Genomic DNA, 23,046 nt, shown 5'->3' with positions numbered 1-23,046 from the left:
ATGAGTATCCATATAACTGATGACAGAATGAACCCAGTATGGTATGAATTTACCCCTATCAAAAGAGTCATCTATCTTTAAGCGATATTCCTGATGCCACCATAAGTACTACCCAATAAGCATTATCCAAAAAAGTTCTTGCTTTTCATGAGCAATAACACAAGAGCAGTATTCCCAAGAGTGGACAATGTTTTGTCCATTTTAAAATGAAAAAATCTGCCATTGTTGAACCAATTGAGGTCATGGAAAAAGAGAGTAAGAAGATAGTCAGAGGATCATCTCACTTCTATGAGAAGTAGTCTAGTGGTTCTAAGAATGCGGACCAGGCCACCTGGGTTCAAGATGGCTGGAGCACTTCCCAGCTGTATAAATTTGGATAAGGTAGTATGTCTTCGAAGCTCTGGTTTGTTTATATATGAAACAAGGAAAATTCTAATACTTTTCTGATATGTTTTTGGGGAAGATTAAATGAGGTTGTTTAGATAGAGCTAAGCACCCTACTTACCACACATGAAGTGTGTCATATATGGTGGGTGTTATTTCTAAGTGGTTGCAAGCTGCGCAAGAGCAAGTCACGACACTCCTGAGCATCACTTAGTAACAACCATGGCCTTAATAATCTGACCTTGACTACAGATAATCAAATGAGAGATTATACATGAAAATCCCTTTAAAACAAGAATATGCAATACTTACACAAAGTGCTTCTGCTCTGTTAGTCAAGATGTGGTTCCAAAACTCCTACCCAGAAAAGAGATTACATTTTAGAAAAGAAAAAAGAAAAAACGTTCTTTTTAGACTGCTGCAACATCCTTTAAGATAACTACAGACATCCTTTAAACATTTACCCATACTCATATTATTGAAGTAAAACACTGAGTTAAAACGTGTCATCAAGACTTGATGTAACAGGTACAGGGTTCACACACAGAGACACACAAACACACCCAAATCAATCAAAAATGGAAAAAATATATGAAATAATTGTTTCAAGGCATTGGATAGCAGGTCATGCAGGACAGTGGTCTGAGAGAGGGGAAAGAAAAAGGAGAGCCTTTAAGTTTGCCTCAGCTTATGGCCTTGAGAAAGTGTCTAGATGTCAGCTACAGAAGGGGGATCTCAGCAGATCCCAGCTGACTCCTGAGTTGAAAAGACGAAGCCAAATGTTTGGGAAGACCTAGGCAGCTATAATTTGGTGGACAGAATATGGAAAGGAGAAAGTTGCACAGAGAGAACTCAGGAAATACTGAGTGCTGATCAGTGCATATGTGTGAGACAACAATGAAGATTAAGGGAAAAGCCATCAGCAAGATTAGAGGTCTCATTACACAATGCTCACATAGGTTCAGCAAGAGTGCCTGTGTACTCTGCAGCCAGGGTGATTCATGGAGCATGGGGAAAGATCAATACTGGGAAACTATATAATACACTTCTAAATAGCCCATGGATCAAAGAAGCAGTCAAAGTGAAATTAATCATATTTTTTAACTGAATGAAAATGAAAACACAGCATATTAAAGTTTGTGGTACGACTAAAGTAATATTTAGGGGAAATTTATAGCACTAAACATGTGTATTAGAAAGAAGAAAATGAGATCTCAAATTAATGACTTTAGCTTCCACCTTCAGAAAATAGAGAAAAGGGGAGTAACCCCAAAATATATAAGAAAAAGGAAAAAACAAAGATTTAAAGAGGAGATTATGAAATATAAAAGAGGACATTTTAGATGAAAGGAGTGATATCAAAAGCTGTTTCCTTGAGAAGATCAATAAAACTGATAAATTTCTAGCCGAATTTAATAGGAAAAATAGAAGAGACAAATTACTAATATTGAGAATGAACAAAGTAACTTTATTATGGCCTCTACAGATCTTTAAAAGGTTATAAAATAACACTGTTAACATTATGACAATAAACTTGACAATTTTGGTAAAGTAGACTCCTTTCTGAAAAGACACAAACTATCAATACTTGCAAGAAAAAAAATATAAGAAGCAAATACCCCAATATCTAGTAAGGAAATGAAATCTGTAGTTTAAAAAGAAATACTTTTTACAAAGGAAACTCTATTGTCAGCTGACTTCACTGGTGGATTCTACCAAATATTTTGGGCAAAAGAAGAACATTTCTACACAAACTTTTGGAAAGTTGAAGAAGGGATACTACCTCCCAACTCAAACTATGAGGTCAGGATTACTCAAATAGCAAAGCTTGACAGGCATTACAAGAATAAAAACAAAGCTGTAGAGAAATGATAGTTTTTCAGTACACAGTGCTAGAACATCTGGCTATCCATGTAGACAAAAATATCTTAGATCCACATCTCACACCATATAAAAATTAATGCAAAACTTAAATTATAAAACTATAAAAGAAAACATAAGAGAAAAAACTTCTGACCTCTGAAAAGCAAACCATAAAAGTACAAATTGACAAATTAGAATTCATCAAAATGAAAATTGCTTGCTCTTCAAAGCCACTGTGATGAGACTGAAGGAATATGCTTCTGAGAGGAAGAAACTGGCAACAAATAATTTACTTGATAATGGGCTTGTGTCCAAAAACAAACAAACCAACAAATAAAAGCCCTCTCAAAACTCAGTGATAAAAAAAAAAAGAATCAACCCAATAAAAATGACTCAAAGATTTGAATAGATACTTCACGGAGGCAGACTAAAAGATGGCAAGTAAGCACATGAGAAAATCCTTAATATTATTAGTTACTGGATAAATGAAATTAAACCCATAGTGAAATCACATTACCCATCTATTAGAATAGCTATGATCAAAAAGGACTGTGTTGGTAAGAATTTGGAAGAACATGCAAAAGAGGTGGAAATCTAAATGGTAACAATAACTCTAAAGCATTTTTACTCCTTTTTTTAAAAGATTTTATTTATTAATATGACAGGGAAAGGGAGTGGGAGAGGGAGAAGCAGGCTACCCACTGAGCAGGAAGCCCAATGAGGGGCTCCATCCCAGGACCCTGGGATCATGACCTGAGCAGAAGTCAGTTGCTTAAACGACTGAGCCACCCAGGCACATGGTTTTATTCAAGATTTCTTTAGCAACTCCTAGGTATTTGCTCAAAGGAAAGAAAATCATATGTCCATACAAAGAGTTGTATAGTCATGTTCATAGCAGTTTTATTTGCAATAGCCAAAATCCAGAAACAATCCAGATTTCCATAAAAGGTGAATAGATAGGGGTGCCTGGGGGCTCAGTGGATTAAATCCTCTTCCTTCAGCTCAGGTCATGATCCCAGGGTCCTGGGATCGAGCCCCACATCGGGCTCTCTGCTCGGCAGGGAGCCTGTTTCCTCCTCTCTCTCTGCTTGCCTCTCTGCCTACTTGTGATCTCTGTCAAATAAATAAATAAAATCTTAAAAATAAATAAATAAAAGGTGAATAGATAAACTATGGTATGTCCATACATAGAATACTACTCAGAAAAATAAAGGAACTATTGATAACACCATATAACATTTTGAATTTTGAAATAATTGCATTGACTCATACTGACATCAGACAAAATACTTTACATGCTGTAAGAGTCAGTTCATATAAAATTTTAGTAACTGCAAGCTAATCCTTAAGTGACAAAAAGCAGATAAACTGTCTAGGAATAAGGTATCGGCAGGGCAGAGAAGCGGCAGGTAGAAGGAAGGGACACATGAAAACAGTTGGGGGTAATGGATATATTCGTTTATCTTGATTGTGATGATGGTGTCAGGTATACAATTTAAATTACACAGTTCAGTGTATGTTAATTATACTTCAGTAAAGCTGTCAAAATATTTACACACACATACAAACTCTCTCTCTTTCCCTCTCTCTCTCTCTGTCTCTCTGTCTCTCTTCTCTCTGTCTCTCTGAATGGATCCACCAAGGAGAAAGAAATGAAGAGAAAATGTGTGGATGGTATCTAGTCAACTGTAGACCTATATACTTTAGATTCTCAGTATATGTTAGTCCAGTTACTTTAAAATACCCTATTGATGGGAGTCTAACAATCTATCTCTCAGGACAGTTGTGTGGATTAAATGAGACATTGAAATTTTTAATAAGCTGTACTGTACTATGGAAATACTAATTTTATTGTTTTCATTACCTTAAAAATATTAGCTATTTTTTCAATAACCAGTATTTTAATCAGCAAGATGAAATAAATGTTCTTTAAGTGCCCCAATTTTCTTTTTCTTCCAAATCACAATGAAAACAGTGGTATATTTATCTGAAGGATATAACCAAGTGAAATGTCTTATGATGTGAAATCCCATTTATTTCCAAATTGCACAAGCAACGAAGTGGAAAGGAAATGAGAGCTGACATAATAAATAATGGTAAAATGAAAGGCAAAGGTTCTTACCGAGCAGAAGAGTATGTAAATGAGGCAAAAAGTTTGTAGACTTTTGGGGGATTATAGTTTACATGTTCTTGCCAGTATATAAAGAAAGTGAAGAAATGGGGCGGCTCAGTTAAACCTCTGCCTTCAGCCCCGCATCAGGCTCTCTGCTCAGCAGGGAGCCTGCTTCCCCCTCTCTCTCTGCCTGCCTCTCTGCCTACTTGTGATCTCTCTCTCTCTGTCAAATACATAAATAAAATCTTAAAAAAAAAAAAAAGGAAAGAACTATCTAGAAATGCCCATACAGTTCAAATATTGACAAGCAAAAATATCAGTTATAATAATTTGTTAGGCAGAAATAAATTTAGACCCTGAGATCATGATCAAAGCTGAAGACAAAGGCTTAACCCACTGAGCCACCCAGGCACCCATATTCTCACATTCTAAATCTTTAGGATCACAAATATCCTAATGTTTTTGGGGACATAAAGGTTTCTTTCTCAAGGGTTAAGAAATCTTTATTCTCTCAGAACAATATTTGATTGATTGATTTATTCAGCCAATAATTAACATGTACCTGCTATGTACTAACCAGTATACTGGCTACTAGAGGTAGAGATATAGAAATGAACAAAACAGGCTGCCAGGCCACGCTCTCGAGGAGTTTATTTGTTGATGAGGCTTTACATTTAATAGCACTTTACAGAATTCTTTTATACATGTGATTATAATGCATTTCAACATGGGTTAAAATATGAGGAACTTTTTCCCCAATTAGTTTTATCTTTAATGCTTTTGATAATGTCTGCATTATACTTCAGATTACCTTTCTATAACAGCCAGGTATCAATCTAACCTCATTTTACCCATCAATCAATATAATAATTACATACTTAGACCTGCATTAGACACTGTAGGTAGTATATATGAGATGTAGCTCTTCCTCTGTCTTAGAAAGTCCAGTATGGTCTAGGTGTTCTCTGAAAGTACAGATACAAAGTGCATCAAGTTCAAAAGAAGGAAAAATTTCTGTGATCTAGGATAGTCTGGGAATAATTTATAAATTAAAAACCCAAGGATCTTGTCGTGTAGACAGCAGGGCAGGAGAGGAACAGGGTCTAGAAAACAGCAAGCTCTGTTTTCTCTGTATACTCTTATGGTGCTCCTTTGTGCTTTCAGCCATACTTAAGTTTAGGCTAAAGTATCTGGTCTCCCCACCTTATGTTTTCTCTCTTGAAAATTACATGAAGAACATGTAACTAACTCATGAAATATGTATTTTGCAGAACTGGGATTCAAGTGACAGAATTAATAAAGTATTCATTAAAAATGATGAAATGAACCAATTATTTTTACATACCTATATCTGATCCCTTAAAGATTTCTAGGACAGAATTCCCAAACTCTTGTTTCTATATATGCGCATTCAGTTGGGAAACCTAATGCTCTTTACTAGCCAAAATTAATGCATTCAAAATTGAATTCATGCACTTTTTATTAAAGAGCTAAATTTAAATCTCTATGGTAACCACTGCAATAAATGTGCAACATCTTAAGCTATGATTATACTGTCACACTTAGTGATATCTATCTTAAGTACATGACTACCAATCGTTTTACTGTTGTTCTAGTCAACCAAAAATGTAGTTAAAAAAGGAAACCAATTATGACATTTATTTAAATAAGGCTGACTGATTTCAGCAATAACATTCTAGATACTAGGAATGATTCTTTTGAAGGTGTGAAATAATGTGGAGGGAGGACTTTGATCCAACTGTTCACAATTTGAGTATTAAGTACCAGTAAAACTGAGTTTTTAAGTATTATTTAAAAGGTAGTAGTAGATTTTTTTAAATTTCATTAAGTTTTTTATTTAAATTTATTTGGTATAGACTTCTAATGTGTAATTTTTAAATTACCCTTTAAAAATAAATCCAAATGAATACTCCTTCTCTGTCTGCAAAAATTCAAACTTGATGAGTTAAAAGTCCTTAAGATCCTTTATAATAAAACTGCTCACTGGTTTACAGTGCAAATAGGATAAAATTGAAATCAAATTTTGGTATAGAATTATTAGCACTTCTTGAATGCTAAAATATATTTCTGCATTAACTGTTTCAATTATGAGAGGTTTGACTACATTTTTCTACTCATTCCATTACTTCACAATCCTGTAATATGCAATTCTAATTTTTTGGTTTTTTTCTCTAAGAGATCAACCAAATTCTTTGTGTTTATATTTAAATACTGGCCATCTAATTTTATAGTCTATAACTTTTAATTGGCCAAACAAAGCTATTGGGGTTTGAGTAATTACGATACCTTCTATAACTTTTGAATTAACATGAGAAGATTTAAATAAATTTTTCCCCACACTAATTCTGTAATAATGTAGTTGGATAGTAATTAGGACTGATGTAAGGTTCGTTCCTTGATCATTTCTCTGACCCTGCATGAGAAAAACCCCAGAAAGTACAAATTTTCTTTTTACAGTTGGAGAACAGAAGGGAACTATTAGCTCTTTAAGGTCATGGAAAGTTAAAGATGTACCTGAAGAAGCTGGAAATGTGTTGCAGTGTCGAGGTAAAGTATAGGGAAAGTGACAGATTTGAGAGTTAGCGTTACAGAATTTATAATTAAATGAGCGTGTGAGAATCGATGAGTTTGCCAAGAAAGAAAATAGGGAGAGCAGAATAGCAAGGCATGTCCTTAGGTGGCACCAACATTTAGGGGCGGGAGAAAAAAAAAGAGAAACTGAATGCTAAGTCAAGGCTGTCAGAGCAGAACAAATATATATCACAAAAACTTAGAAAGTTATGGTGATTGTCAACAGTGTCAAATGCTGCAAAGAAGCAAGAAAGAATAATGAGAGCCCGTCAAAAGCTTTATGAGCAGTTGCAGACCATAGAATCAAGATACTAGAATATAAGTTGTGAAGAAAATTGAATTGCGAAGATATGTAGAGAAAAGAAAAACTTTAAGAAGTTTCCCAGTAAGTAGGAAAGAGAACACATAGTAACGTGAAGGGTAAATATGATAAAACTGATTATTTTATATTTGTTGTTCTTTTATTTTGTCATAAAATATAAGCTGATAGGAAGTATTATTAGAAAAAGTAGGTGATATTGAAGAAGAAAGAGGAAGGCACAATTGATGAGATAAATACTTACAGGAGCTGAAAAAATATTATAGATACTAAAGGACATCTGTGCAACAGTTTATAGTTTGTACCAGTTTTATGTTCATCATGTTTTCCTGTGCCCTTACCAGAATACTGTGGGTGAGTTGTCATTACTGTCTAATTCTCTAAATAATGGTTTTGAATTTCAAAGAAACTAAGTCATGCGGCTAGAAATTGGCAGGGCTGAACATTAACCCCATGTCCTCTGCTCCTTGTTTAGTCCTCCTTTATTCTGAGTTCAACATCCCAAGGGCAGGGTTTAATTTTGAAGAGAAAAGTTTCCTCGTTTTCCTAAAGAAGAAACTAAGGCAGTGTGAGATGTTTCAAGGTGGAAATGCATAGAAAGTCAGGTCAGCTGTTCTTAAATTCAAAAAAAAGTAGAAAGGCAAAAGTTCTCCAGAGAGACAATGGTTTTGATATCGAGGTTTGTTAAGAGGAGCAAGGTTTGGATAAACACATCTTCTTTAGCAAGCATTTTAATGAGCATTGATGTTCTCTATTAAAAAACCTTTAAATGTCACAAGAATGACATCTTGCAATTCTAGAAAAGAGAGACTGGGAACTTACCTTCATTGTGCTTTAACATTGTATCTGGTCAAATAAACTTTGCCAAACAGCACTGTCCTTGTTTGTGAGTTAAGTGAGCAAAGTATCAAGCTAATGTGGTGATTTTTGTGGTTAGTTCTCCACTCCTCTTTTAAAGTATGAGATAGCCAACATTGACTACTACCAATTTATTTTTAAAAGTCCAAAAACTGTCAAAGTAGAATATTATCTTCCTTCATAATGGGTCTTATGGATATTTGTAATGAGAGCTAGAAGTGACATCAATATGGATATTTTTATATATTTCACATTTATCTCACTAAGCATTTTTATGGCCAAAAAAAAAAAAAATGCTTGTAAGATGATTTTTGGAAAGGAATCTTAGTTTTCCATTGATAGCATTAGAGCTTTATATGGGCTCTCCAGGGTAAGTATTTATCTGAAGCAAAACTTATAGCTTCCTATAAAAATGTCTCAGGTCCTTGTCAAGAAACAAAATGTCTCTTGCTGACTAAAAACTGGGAAAAGAAAATTCTGTCCATGAAAGGATTACTGTTAGGATAAGTACCTCTTAAAACAGTTCTTTTCTTGTAGGCATGAGAGACTACTCTTCAACTGTCAGATGCAAATTGATGACTGGACTTTAATATGTCCTGTACTAACAGTCACAACTAGATGGGCTGTGAGCTACTTGAAGACAGAGAGCCATGCTTTTTTATTCTTCCTCTATGCCCCAGAGCCCTGCATGGTGCTTGACACCAATATAAAGGCTAGTATATATTTGCCGAATGGACACCAGCCAAGGCCTGAAGAAAAATGCTTGAGAGGGGAGGCCTTATTTCTTCCTCTCAGGTTTGTCCCAGGGCCTTACATTGGAAAAGCATTTGACCACATTCCCATTTATACAGGAAATTTCATTTAAACTAAAATGCTATGCCCACAGTCAGGTGAGATGGACAGTTTTTAGATGGGAGATTCGCTGAAGGATAACTCTTTCTGAGGTACCAAGTTTTCTTCCGTCACACCACCCAAGTTCTTTTTAAGTATGTCTGGCATCTGCAAGAGAGCAGGAGATGTTGTCGCACACTGCAGCTGGGTACCCAGGTGGTCTGCTGATATTCAAAGAGGACTGTTCTGGCATGAATTCTAGGGCAGCATCACACAGCTGTCACGAGCTTCTCTGTGGCTAGAAGCGGCAGATGTTACTGTTATCTGACAGGCAATCAGATCATCAGACATGGGAGGACACCAGTGTAAAATGCAAAATATCTGACCCAAATATCATTTAATAAATCACAGACCCTTTCCATCCAGTTCTCAAAAATATCACCTACATACAATTTTTTTTCACAATCAAGATTTATTCATAGGATTAATTGTACAATGCGGACAGCACACTTCCAATAATTCTACTTTTGTCTTGGTTAATATTCCCCTAGAATGCACTGAGACTACTTCCAAAACCTCTAGAATTTATTACACTTTAAAATTATTAATAATTGAAAAATGAAAAAGTATGACTGCCTCACATCTTATTTCTCTTTTTTTTGTATGAATTATCTGCTTGCACCAGTCTATGCTAATATAAAAAGCAATATTTTTTGTAAATATGAAAAGCTAGACGCTAATTTTCTTAAGCAGAACCACCTTATATTACGTAGCATTTGCAATATCCGGTAGGCTGCTTTATGTTCATTTCTTGCCTGCTCTACTCATACATGTCATTAGGCAGAAGATGGAAGATTTGCCATAACACAGTCGGGATCTAAAGGAGAATTGGGAATTTCTTCAATATCAGCAGCCCTGATAAGATGTGGAATAATGACAAGTAAAATTCTCCTGACACCAAGAAATACAGTAGTTATAATGTGTGGTAATTCTGAAGGTCAGAAAGCTCCAAGGCAAAGAAAGTCATTGAGAGGCAAAAAGCAAAAAGTAATAGATAGTAGAATGTACCTTACAAAATGTTGCCATATATATATAGATATATATATATCTATATATATATCTCCACTATGTACTTTAACTGCTGGGAATGATGGGGATGGGTGTTTGAATTTAAGGACAGTGGAAAGGACAGTTAGATCATGTCTGTCACTACTCTCACCACACCATACCTCTGATACCCATTGGTTCATATACAAACTGTCTCAGTTCTGTTTCAAAACAGTTCCCACTTCAAACCACACTCAGTGTAAGCACACCTTTCTATTCTTCTGCTCTATTTTCTTTTTCTCTGCCTCCCTTGTACTCTTGTCACCCTCCCTCCTACCCCTAATTCCCAAGAGTCATTTGCTAAGTCTTTGGCAAAGCAAAAAGATAAAGCTGGGTTGGGAGACGTCCCTTAAAGAAATTTATTTTAGAATTAATATGTTAGGTCCCATAGAAAATGAGTAGGGATAAAAGGGTTCGTTTCAAACTCAGGGGTTTCGGGAAATTCATTTCCAAGTTGAAAAGAGATCACAGATTCAAGATGCCCAAGAATGAAAGTATTTAGAATCTTATAACTGGATATTTCAGTACCAAATTGATGGGATATATGAGATAGTATAAGTTTGACTCAGAATTGTCTATATTTCATGCCAATATGAAAATAAAATCTTCAAATTACTTTATTATATAGTGATTTCCTGAAAAATTCTCATTCTCTGAGAGAACAGTACTTTTGTGATTTCTCTTGTTTTTATAACAATTACGATCTTTCTAAAATAGCTAACTCCCAGATCTGAGGGGGAAGAAACCACATTGATTGCCTCATAAGTTTTACAGTGTTCTCTCTTTCATACTTGCTCATGTTCAGAGAATTACATCTATACAGCATGTACTTCTAATACAGCTAAAGCCAAGTCAGCATGCCTGAGTAGGAAATTTTTCATTAAATTTTAGAGAGATGTATTATTCCTATCTAAAAGTCTGTTATCTAGGGGCGCCTGGGTGGCTCAGTCAGTTAAAGATCCGCCTTCAGTTCAGGCCATGATCCCAGGGTCCTGGGATCAAGCCCTGCATCAGGCTCCCTGTTCAGTAGGGAGCCTGCTTCTCCCTCTCCCTCTCTGTATGCATGTTTCCTTAAAATAAAAAGAAAAATCTGGTATCGAAAAGTGGTCATATGCTCCATATAAAGAGACCAGTCTGAATCCTAGAAATCTGGAAGAAGATTTAGCCATTATCAAGTTCAGTTCTTTTTCTTTTACATATAAATTTTCTGAGGACTCTCACGATTAAGTGACTTATTCAAAATTCTGCAATCAGTTTGTTTTGATTTCAAGTCAAGAGTACAGTTTTCCTAGTTCAAATCTGGTATCTTTTCTTTTTTATCCAAACAATAATTTTTGTTTTAAGCGTTAAATTACCAAGTACTGGATACATTCCTTGGGCAGGTTAGCTTTGTGATTTCTTGCAACTCAGGTACACACTTAAAGACCACAGCAGTTTGATTTACAAGAGTCTTTATCTTGAGATGTTATGATACCAGATATGACCCCAGCTCTAGAGCCCCCTTCCAGACCACATGGGTCTCCCCAATTACATTGTGAAGTGAAAATGAAGTCAAGAGTCAAACCAACCAATTAAAGAAGACATCACCCCAATCAAAACAAGTGTGAGGAATAACTGACAAATTTCATTTCAAGAATGAATAGAAAATGCCTACTGTACCCCCTTGTACCCACCGCTTTTAAATAATGACTTCTAGATCTCTTTTGTTTGTGCCAATCCATTAAGGATCATAAGTGCCTTCAGGATCTCAATGAAGTCCTTTTAGACTTTGTTTCAGTTATTAAAATTAAATAATTTGTCATCAGTCTGTTTGAATATGTATAAACAAGGTGGAGAGTTGAAGTGCTGAGAGGGGTTATTACAAACAAACATTAAATAGAATGAAATACTGTGAAAATTGAATCATCACTTTCTTGTTTCAGTTTCCCTTTGCCAGAACTGAAAAAAAAAAAAAATCACTTTTGTTTCTAATTCCATCTTGTAGTAGACACATTTTCTGTATGCTGTGTAATTTTACAGATTTCTCTCAATTAATATGAATAATAGATTAATAAGCCAGTCAATACTGAGCACCAGTAGCAGCTATACATTTTTTAAACCTTGAAAACCCTGATTAAATGGTATATTTAAGTTCTGATTTTTTTCACCATATGCGAATTATGCCAGTTTTGTAAAGTAAAACATGGGATGATGAAATTCAATTTTACGAAGTAAATTTTAATTTCATGTGATGATGAAATTCAATTTATAAAGTGAAACATGTGATGCTCTTCTCAAAGAGATAATAATGTGCCTGGGGAGATCAGATTAATATATGTAAATAGTATATATACACAGAAATACACATGCACATATATATATGTGTGTGTATATATATGCACACACACACACACACACGCACACAAACAAGAACATCTTACTAAATGACTATATAGAATTGAGAGCTCCAAGGGGAGAGGTGGTTAAGTAGCAACTGCTATGAAGCTGTAGAAACAGATCCACAAAAGCTGGCAGACTTGAGGACTGTTTACCAGAAGAAAATGGTATGTTGGGTCTAATAGGGAAAACCTAGATAAGGGAAAGCACGGACAGTAATTCTTAATTCTCATTCCCCAAATTATATCAAGTTACTACATTCCTCTGTTTCCATTCCCATAAATCTGGTCCAGGTCATTATCATTACTTTCCTAGATGATTGTGATAACCTCTTTAATGAACCTATTGCTCCATTTCTATCCATTTTCCCCATAAAGGCAAAGTATCTTTAGGAGCACTGATCAGCCTCAATCCTCACAAGAACCTTCTGAGGTCGTTTCTGCTAGTCTCATGTTACTGCCTGAAACCTGAAGCACAGAAAGATGAAGTCACCAAGTTCACCCTGCTAGGAAATGGCAGAGCTAGGATACAACTTATACTCTATAACCATAGTGCTCCGTGACCTCAACAGTAGATTGCTGTGGTTGTCATTAAGGCCATATTAAACAGTGACTTTGTGCCAGAGATAGTATGTGTGTGGGCTGGCACTGGGGGATAAAGATTAGTATAAAAACAAGCAGCTGCGTGAATTTGGCACAACAGCTGTAAAATTAGAAACAGTAGCACTAGAACTGAGATTGCAGGGCTGGAGCTTATGAAGTTTATGAACCTTAATTAAAATGTCACTGATGTAGGTGCCAAAAAACATGAAAAGAATAATGTATGTTAGTTAATTGTCTTCTAGCTGGGGGAAGAAAATCAAGTAGATAATCAAATGAGCAATGGGCATTTTACATTTTGATTAATAACCTTCTCTATCATCAAAAGATTCTCATAAAAATATCTGGGAAAGAAAACAAGTAACTGGCTAGCTTCAATCCTCTGTGGATAAAAGGACAGTTTGCCTTTCATACATGGTCAGATTTACTTGAGAGAGATACAATAGACAAATATTAATCTGTCGGAAGCCTGGAAAATAACAGTCAGATATGCTCTGTGATGCAAAGTAATTCGGACAGCACATGCTCTTGTGAATGAGACATCATGTTTTATTCAGTTTATACTGTTTGTTCAGACACTGTAAAATATTTTCAGAGAATGAAATGTAGTGTTCTAATTGGAAACTAATTGGCTGTTCTTTTAAACTCTGAACTGTGTACCTAAACTCCTGGAAGTTAATACTGCAATACCAGTAAGAGGCAAAACTTACCAAGTTTAAATAAAACACTTTTTTAAAGAGCAAAAATAAGCTGATTCACTACAGATGCTGGTTTCCCTCAACAACAATAAAAGTTAAGTAATATACAGATAACCTTTTACATCTTGCCCTATGAAGGAAGAGTCAGGCACAAAGCTTGATATGTGCTATCTTATTAGGGTCTTAGGAAGTAGTTGTTATATCCTTATTTTTCAGAGGGAAAATGGAGGCCTTGAAGACTTAAATAAGTTTTGCACAGATAGTGATAGAACTAGAAAATCTCTGCTTGCTTATTTGTAAGCCTAGATTCTTAATGACTGTATCATATTCTTCTTTTTTTTTCTTGCTTCCTTCCTTCCATTTTTCTAAAATATTTATTGATATTGAAGATACACTAAGGAGGATTATCATGTAGTTATTGGGGTCTCCACTCAGTTTGAGTTCTTTACACTGTAATATTTAACCATATAGTTTTCTGGGAATTCTTCATGTCTCAATTACTTCACATTACCAAAATGTGTCCTAAGTACAGAGTAACTATTTGGTGAGCATTTGATCAATTACATATTTTGTTTTCACATTAACTAACTGGGTATTATTATGACCAGATACCAGCCTAATTAATGCATAATGTTATGCATTCCTACCTTGATCTCTTCATTTTCATGCAAATTTTGAGGAGAGGCTTTCCCTGGGTGATCAATATGAATGAGTGTTAACCCACACATTCTGTGAGCACTGATGGCCATGGGAGAAGAACTCATTTATTCCAGGAGTCAGTAGGCTACCTATGGCTCACAAGCAGAACATGAGCCAGGAGTCACTGAGTCATGGAACAGTTACCTCTACCTATGTTACTGCTCCTAAATACACTTCAGAACTGCTACCATCTTTGAGAATCCAAGCCAGGGCCAGGTTTGCCTTCTGTCTTGTAAGTCAGCAACCATTACTGCATTATGCCTGTACATGCACACAAAATCTTCTTGAAAGTTAACATGATAATCAAACATCAGCACTTGTATTTACCCTTACTTTTGCCGACGAGGCAGGAAAGAAGAGAGACCTTTGGAGCTCAATTTTTGAATGTTTTCAAATAGGAATCCTTCTTTTTGTGTACATATTCGGGACAAAGAACCCAAAGGCCTCCAAACCAGGCAAGGGCCAAGAAGGGACAGAGTGGAAGGAAATAAAGTACCCTCATTGACCCAACCACAGTGCTAATCCGTATTTGCAAAAAGGCAAACTGTGAACTCAGAAGACAGTTTTCAGTCACTGGTTTGTGTGCAACAGGGTTTATTGTACAGTCTAAATTTAGAGAAGCACAAACTTAAACTGATTTTTTTTTTCTGCAGTCCTTGTATAATGCTCTGAGGAATAGTCCTTTCCAGTCCTGATGTCATTTAGGATATACTCAATAGCTTTCTAGTCACTTTTGGTTCTTAAAAATACTCGTAATGTTCCAGTTTAAAGCTTTGGTTTCATAAGCAGTGCATGCCTCAAATTCTCTTCTCTCCCCAGGCCCATGCTGACAGAAGCACTTAGAAGAGGGAAGGCAGGGTTTTCCGGGCTCCCACTCCCCCAGTGTATGTCAAATAGGAGGGCAAAGAAACATCAGGTTTCATCTGATTTCATGTTTTATGATGGCCACCCGCTGTTGGCTCAGTTTGGTTCCACTTTCTACTAGTGGCCTCCATCCGTGAGTCTTCTACAGTTTCCTTGTTTTCTCAGAAGTGTTCTCAGCTTTACCTTCTATTGCCTCTGTTATCCAAGGGCCTTCTGCAGAGGGTTTAAATCTTAGCCATATTGCTAGTCTCACAGTTCATTTTCCCTCTTCTCTATTCCATGATCTACAGAGTTTGGGAACCACTAAAGTCTTATCCCGTTGTCTTCAAAGACTACTCCTTCCCAGGAGTACTACATGACTGGATAGGCCAATTCGGCTACCAACAAACTGTCCAGTATACCCTAGCCCACCTTAGGGATTCACTAGAAGTGTTTCCTGTCCTACTAGGATCACGTTTTTCCACAGTCTCACTCTCTACATTCTGCTGTGTTGTGATGGTAACACCAAGGTAGTCTGCTGATTGTACTGCTCTGCAAGTCTCCAACAGGGAGTGAAATGCCAGTCTTTGCTTCACTCGTGCAGTTGCCTTATATGAGTTGGGTGAAGGAAGAAAAGAGGTGTTCAATCATGCCTAATCCATAGGCGAGGACGGGGAGCTCTACCACTACTAACGCAGCGCAACGAAAAGAGTATCTGAAATTCCCTCTTCAGTGAAACACATGATGTGCTCTTTCTTCTGAATCTGGGGCGCTTCGCTGAGTGGCCTGGTACAAATACCTCAGCATTTACTAAATTGTGTTTTCAAGAGAGAGATAATGTGAATTTGACTAAATGGTTACTTTAGTAACATTAAAAATTAACATTGTATCATTTAGAAACCTTGTTTGTCATAAGCCATCAACCATTTCTAATGTTTATCTGTTGTGCTGTGACCTCCAAAGAACTTTGTCAATTCCCAAAGTGTGTGAAATAACAGTTATGATTTACTAAACTACTAGACTACTGTGCTTAGTCTGGTACTAAAAATATTTCCTTCATAAATGCTGTTTAAAACCCCTTCAAAATATGTCTGCTTAAATCTCATCATTCTGCCAGGGATGCTTTTCTTTAATACTAATTTTGGTAGCTAATTGTGAGTTACTCATTTTTTCATTCAACCAACATGCAGTGACATCTCGTGTGTAAACAAGCCCTGGGCTTGGGGGGTGGGGAGGGAAGGGGGGCATGAACAATGATCAGAGAGCTCCGTTGCTCTTTTAGAGTCTCCATTCTAGTTGGGGGAAAAGTGTGCAGCCAAACAAATAGATAAATTACAAATTGTGATAATTAAAGAAGCAAATAAACAGGGTGCTCCTGCAGAAAATTAATTGGAGTGGGACACTTTAAATATGGAAATGAGGGAAGAGCTCTCTGATGCAGCGATGTTTTGGCAGAGATGAGAAGTATGGGAAAGAGGCAGTCAGATGCAGGGCAGACAGAATTGTATTCCGGGTATAGGGAAAGCACTTGTTGAGGCTTTGGTGTGTGAAAGAGTATATGAGTTATTCTAGGAAATGGCAGAAGGCCAATATCCCCAGTGCTTACTGACAGAGGGGGAGAATCATGTAGGGTCTACGAGGCCCTGCTAAAGGATTTTGTTTATATTCCACAGATCGGTAAGAAACCATGGAAGTATTTAAACACAGAAGTGAAATGAAATGATTAAATTTTTAAAAGACCACCGTGCTTTCTCAGCACAAAACAAATTACAGGAGAGCAACAGTGAGCGTAGCAAGACAATTTAGAGTGTATTGCAATTGACCCGCAGGAGATGTTGGTGATTAGGACAAGGATGGTGGTAGAGAGTCAGAGAGAGATAGATATACAGAGAATTAATTTTACAGCTAGCAAAGCCAGGATTTGTTAACAGATTAAATATAAGTGATGAAAAATAAAATGAAGTCAATAATGACTTATAGGATGTAGCAAGGAGGAGAGGCTTCTGTTTCTTTTTTTTGGTTGGTTTTTGGTTTTTGGTTTGGGGGGTCTTTTTTTTTTTTTTTTTTTGGATTGACCACCAGAGTTAGTGAGGCACCATTTATACATTTATAAATGATTAAAAGGACTAAAAGGAAGTAAGACCTGGCTGGCTGACAGTGCCAGGATGAATCAGCAGTTCCACTTGCAGACATGTTTATTTAGGTGTATCTGAGACATGGCAAGAAGAGATGCCCAGTAGATGTTTGGATCCACAAGAGTGGATCCCAGAGGAGAGGTCTGGGCTGAGGTGTCACTGTTGAGGTTGTGAGTATTCAGATCACGTGCCAAATAGTAAGATGAATAAAGGAAGGTAGGAAGGTAGAGACTAATATTTAAATATAAATTTAGGGTGAAAAACAAAAACAGTGAGGTCCTGGGAGGAAAAGCAAGATAATTCAAGAAAGGAGTCTACTAGATATTCATTAAGGAAAAAATTTGTGTTTTTCACCATGGCAATTTTGGGGGAGCGACAAAAATAAAGAGCATTTCATTTTGAGGAAGAGAAACAACATATGTCTGTAAAATTTTATGTTAATTTACAGTGAGGGGAATGAGATACTTTGAACCTGGAGAATATGGGCCAAGGGAAGAACTTTTTGTTGTGTTTATAATCTTTTTACTTGTTTTCTATTTTAAAAATCTATTCCAAAGATAGGAGCCTTTAGGAGATATTATGTGAAGGTAAAACATAATCTAGTAATGAGCAAAATCATTGATGTTTCTGGAGAAAATCAAAGAACCAGACTAGTGAAGTTCTTAAGCTATGGTCTAGACTGACATACAAGTATAGATTTACCTTTTGTAGGATAAGGGTCAACTTCCTCCATTTTAATGGGGTGGAAGGATGCAAGGATTGCATAATTCCAAGAAGGTTTATAGATTTAATGCTACAAAGATGAAAGAGTTACCAATCAATTAAAAACTCTGATCATTTAAGAATGCTCTATCCTGTCTTTTGAGGGTAATAGTGAATTCCATTCTTTTGTGTTTCATTTATATTTTATATTTACATTTTAGTGTTAGGTTGAAATTTCTTTACTATTCACATGATGCTCTTTAAACCATTAGAAAATGAAAAGTAATAGATCGCACAAGTAATGCACAAGCCAGTGTTGATTAATATAACTTGTTATTTACCATCTTCTGTCTTCTGATAAAAGTGAATGTCTCCTGCTGCTACCAAAGCCCAAAGACCACCCTCTTCTAAGATGAAAGTTGCTTGAGAGGTCTGCTGAAGGAAACTTTATCTTTCAAAATAAGCAACTCTCCTTAAAATAAAAACAATGTTAGTTACAATATAAAATCCAATCTTTCCAATTACATATAGCAATAACTATGGCTCTTGTTTATGGGGATAAACAACCTGTAGTACATACACAATGTGTTACATGTATGTAATAAACATATATGAATGTGTGTTATATGTGTGTATATCTACATATATACATATATAAAAGCATACACATATGCTTTTAGTATAACCTGTGGCTAAACCATGTAATTTTATAGAAATAAATGTGTTTGGGATGCCTAATAACTAGCCTGAACTCCATAGTAAATCCAGGATACCAGGAAGGATATAACATATGTTTTCGAAGAGTTTGTAGTTTTAAAGGAGAGATAGTGAAGTAAACAAGTGCTTACAAGACAATGTAATCGGTTCTTCATGATAGGATGGAAAGGATCGCTGGGTTGAGGGCCAGATTCTTGGTTTCAGCTCAGGTCATGGACCCAGGGTTAATGCATCCAGCCCCAAGCTGGGCTCTGCATAGTGGGGAGTCTGCTTGAGGATTCTCTCCCTCTATCTCTGCCCCTACTCATGTGTGCTCAATCTCTCTCTCATAAATAAATAAATCTTTAAAAAAAAATGGCTGTTTAAAGTACAAAAGTCACAAAATACTAAACCTCTCCACATAGCTTTCTAGAAGAAGTGACTTGAAGACGGATTTTGAAGATGCGTACATGTTGAGCAGATGTAGAGTCCTAGCACATTTTAGTAAGAATGACATATCCAAAGATGTAAGACACAGTGAGTGTAGGAAAGCTGAGAATTAATGGTCATCTAAAATTGCGGATGAATAGAGTACAACTGGTTTTTCTCCAAATCAAATTTAGTTATTTACCATGGCATCTAACATGTACAAATTCATCCATTCATAGCAGATTTTAGATACTAAATATCTATTAAATAGTGATTAGGTTAACTACTAGAAACTGAAAATTTGGTAGTCTGCTAAAGACACATGAAAAAATAAATGCATCTTACTTCCACAAAATGCAGTGCTGCAATATTTACATAGATAAAGCTATTCTGAGTTGAATCTTTTGCCAAGCTGAGTATACCTGTTCTAAATTTTGTGTCCATCCAATGTTTTCTTGAACCATATAAAATCTAAGATTTGGCCTTAGTTAGACTTGTCAGACAATATTTCTTCGTTATTTGCAATGATTGTGATAGATCGATTGCTCCTTTTCTCAGATTTGGCAATGTGGAGGCTCTCTGGAGATTGTGACTTGCTCCCATGTTGGTCACGTTTTTCGGAAGGCAACTCCCTACACTTTCCCTGGTGGCACTGGTCATGTCATCAACAAGAACAACAGGAGACTGGCAGAAGTTTGGATGGATGAATTTAAAGACTTCTTCTATATCATATCCCCAGGTAAACATGATTTCTTCCTCTGCAGGGGAAGATAAAATTTTAAACATGCTGAATATATGTTTCATTATTGCTATTCTTCTACTAGTGTAAATAAGAACATGTTTATCACCATTATACTATAGAAAATCAGTTTTGAGAAAGTTACACTATGAAGTCATTTTTCATCTAGATTGAGAAAGACTACACTTATGTCAAATGCCTAAATACTCTTTTCTTAGTTTCCTTCTTGGCACAAGAATTATGCTAGAAAAGTGGAGTAAGCAGTACATAGTGAGATCCAAATTTAGTTAATATATATTAGCTCAATTTAAGGAAAACAGTTTTTTTAAGGAGAAGTAAGCCTGCATTTCCTTGTTTCAGAAATAAAGCTGGCTGTGTTGGTAAGAAATTTCGTTAATGTTTAAACAGATATTTTCTACTGCCTGATGATTTCCTGAAGATAGAGGCTGGTAAATTATGGAGATATTAAAGTGTATATTTTTAAAGAATATTAAATGACATAGTAAATTACTCATTAATTGATATGTGGAAAAGCATAATATAGGATAATAAAATACTACCCTACTTTAGTTACAGAGAGTAGATATGGAAATAGAAGTAAAATTTAGACTATCACTGGGACTGTGATTTCATTATTTTCCTTACAGTTTTCTAAATTTTTAAAAATAAAGCATACTACTTATTTTTAAAATATTAAAAGAATTTAAAAGGAAAATAAATTTTAATAGAGAATTTTTTTAAAATTTTAAGAGTTATAAAGAAAAAAATAATGGGTGAGAAAATTCCATGCCCGAGTGCTATGATTATGAATGATCTCATTTTTATAATTTTCTAGTAGTTTTTCAAAAAATTACATATTAAAAAAAAAACTTCCAAGACATTACATTGATTTTTAAAGGAAATAAGATATGACATTGTGAGAAGCTACAAAAAAGGAGAAGACACAAGGGTCTTTAACATCTCAAAGTTTAGACAAAGAGACCAAAAGATAAATTAATACAATGGGAATTCAACTGTACTGATGAAATAATTTTTCAAGTTTTGTTTTGATAGTTTATGTTTATACCATGTAGGCACCAGTGACATTCTTATGTAACCCCAAGAACAACAACAAAAATTCATGCTCACCTCCTCGTTTTTATATTAAAATATATTGCATGGTTTGGAAAAACTAGTTTGGGTTCTGACTGACATGCTCTGATTTCTGAAAGTATATATGAGGCTGTGAAAACTCTTCTTTTATAGATAAAGAGGCAATAAGTACTATGAACTTTCTTATTAAGATTCAGTATTACTATAGAAAAGAAAAATGAGGGCAATGCATGTATAAGCGTGTCATTAGGTAAAGGATTTTTTTTTCACACGTTTTCAGGCTTCTTCTTTGTCAAGAAGCTATTGTCAGAAACACTATTTCACGCATAGATGTTTTTTTTCTTTATAGTAGAAAGCCAGTCCAGATATTCAAAGAGTTGAGTTCAGCAAGAACATGTAAAATTCGTAGCAAGGCAGTGACATTTATGTAACCTTTTCATTTTCTTTTGATAATACTTTCTGAATTCAAATCATTACTTGTAGAAACACGTAAGCTCAAATATGAAGAAAGAAGTAATGGAAGAAAGAAATGTGTTATGTGTGATTATATACAACTTATACCAGGGAATATAAGTAATTGAGAATAATTGCCACCATGTGTATTATTAGCCATTCATGATGAATATTATTTGTAAAAAGTGATGTGTTAGTCTTCTTTTGTATAATTTCCCATTGAATGAAAAAGGCAGATAAATGGTAGAAGCATTTCTCAAACTGTAATGAAATGACAGCCTTTACAGTTTAAAGGGTAAGAAGGAATGCTTGCTGTCTGGAACTATTGACTTTATGTTGCTCAACAGGGACTGTTTATATATTCTGGAAAGTGTAGTTTTTGTGTTACAATAAATATCATTTAGAAGCTTACTATTCTTATGAGATGGACTCATTTAGATCTGGAAAGGTATTTTGGAATGCAGAAAGAGAACATTTGGGGAATATGCTGAAAATATCTGAGAACTTCCTAAGGAACATTATAGTGTCTCAGAAACTATAGCATTGCTGGACATGGGACCTGCCTGCTGTAGTATGGGCAAACTGAAAACACCAAAAACACAAAACAATTAATTGCTTCTCAGTGGAAATGGAAAGGAAGTCAGCTGGAAACCAGAGCTGGACTTCAAGAATAATTCTAGCCCCGGGCAGCTTTCAGATCATCCCAAAATAGATAAAATGGGTTGTATTGGAAAATCAGGAATCTGTCACTTGTATGGTGTTGAGCCTTTTTTGAGTGAATAACTATTTAAGTCATTATTGATGGTTTCTGATACTCTTATAATCAAAATCATGGATTTCTTTGCTATCATCTAGAATTGTTGGGATTCTATTTTTCACTGCCTTGAGTAACAGGAAAGTTTGTAAAGAGAGTAGTTGGTGTCCAGGGATGGGTAGGGGGTCCATGCATGGACATCTACACTTAGACTTACATCCTTTGCTATAATATACATAGACACACACAAACACACACATGTATTTATGAAAAATTCTAAAGAGCTTCTGTTGTGTTCTGTTTAATTCTCCAGACCTTCCTTGATAATCTAGCTAAGGAAATTGCTGTGATTCTTTCTAGAAGGACCTCCATGTATCTGTTAATTCGCCCAAGATGTTGGGCATCTTCTGTGAGGAAACCCATTTTTTACACCAGGGCTTCTATCATGAAATCTTATTCTTATATGCAGCTGTTCAAAATGCAGTCTTTAAGTACTGAGCCTTCATGAGTTGAATTCTGACAACTTTGCTTCTTCTCAATATGGCCTATACAATACTACTTACCTATTTCATTGTTTGATCTCTGCTTCATCTCTGTCCTGGAAAAAGTAGGTATTCTTTCTCTCTCAATAAGGTATTCCCTGCTGTTGTGTTACCATGGCCAATCCATTATTACCACATAACACATTGTTTTATGTTTATTACATGTCTCTGTATCCAGAGACTTGCAGTTACAGTGCTTAGCAACTTTCCTGTCACTTTGCA

General features: G+C 35.6%; 1 protein-coding gene across 3 annotated transcripts in view; it reads left to right on the top strand.

Annotated features, from left to right (window-relative positions):
* The window catches only part of GALNT13 (polypeptide N-acetylgalactosaminyltransferase 13), a 534,707-nt gene that overhangs the window by 352,456 nt on the left and 159,205 nt on the right, over positions 1 to 23,046 (top strand). For all 3 annotated transcript variants that reach the window (XM_082690946.1, XM_082690944.1, XM_082690945.1), the window contains one exon: positions 19,803 to 19,983. In XM_082690946.1, the coding sequence (XP_082547072.1) occupies positions 19,803 to 19,983 (181 nt within the window). The remainder of the gene's footprint in view (positions 1 to 19,802; positions 19,984 to 23,046) is intronic.

Source organism: Mustela nivalis, assembly GCF_964662115.1.
Source record: "Mustela nivalis genome assembly, chromosome: 11".
NCBI classification, from domain to species: Eukaryota; Metazoa; Chordata; class Mammalia; order Carnivora; family Mustelidae; genus Mustela; species Mustela nivalis.
This window is presented reverse-complemented; position numbering and strand designations above follow the sequence as displayed.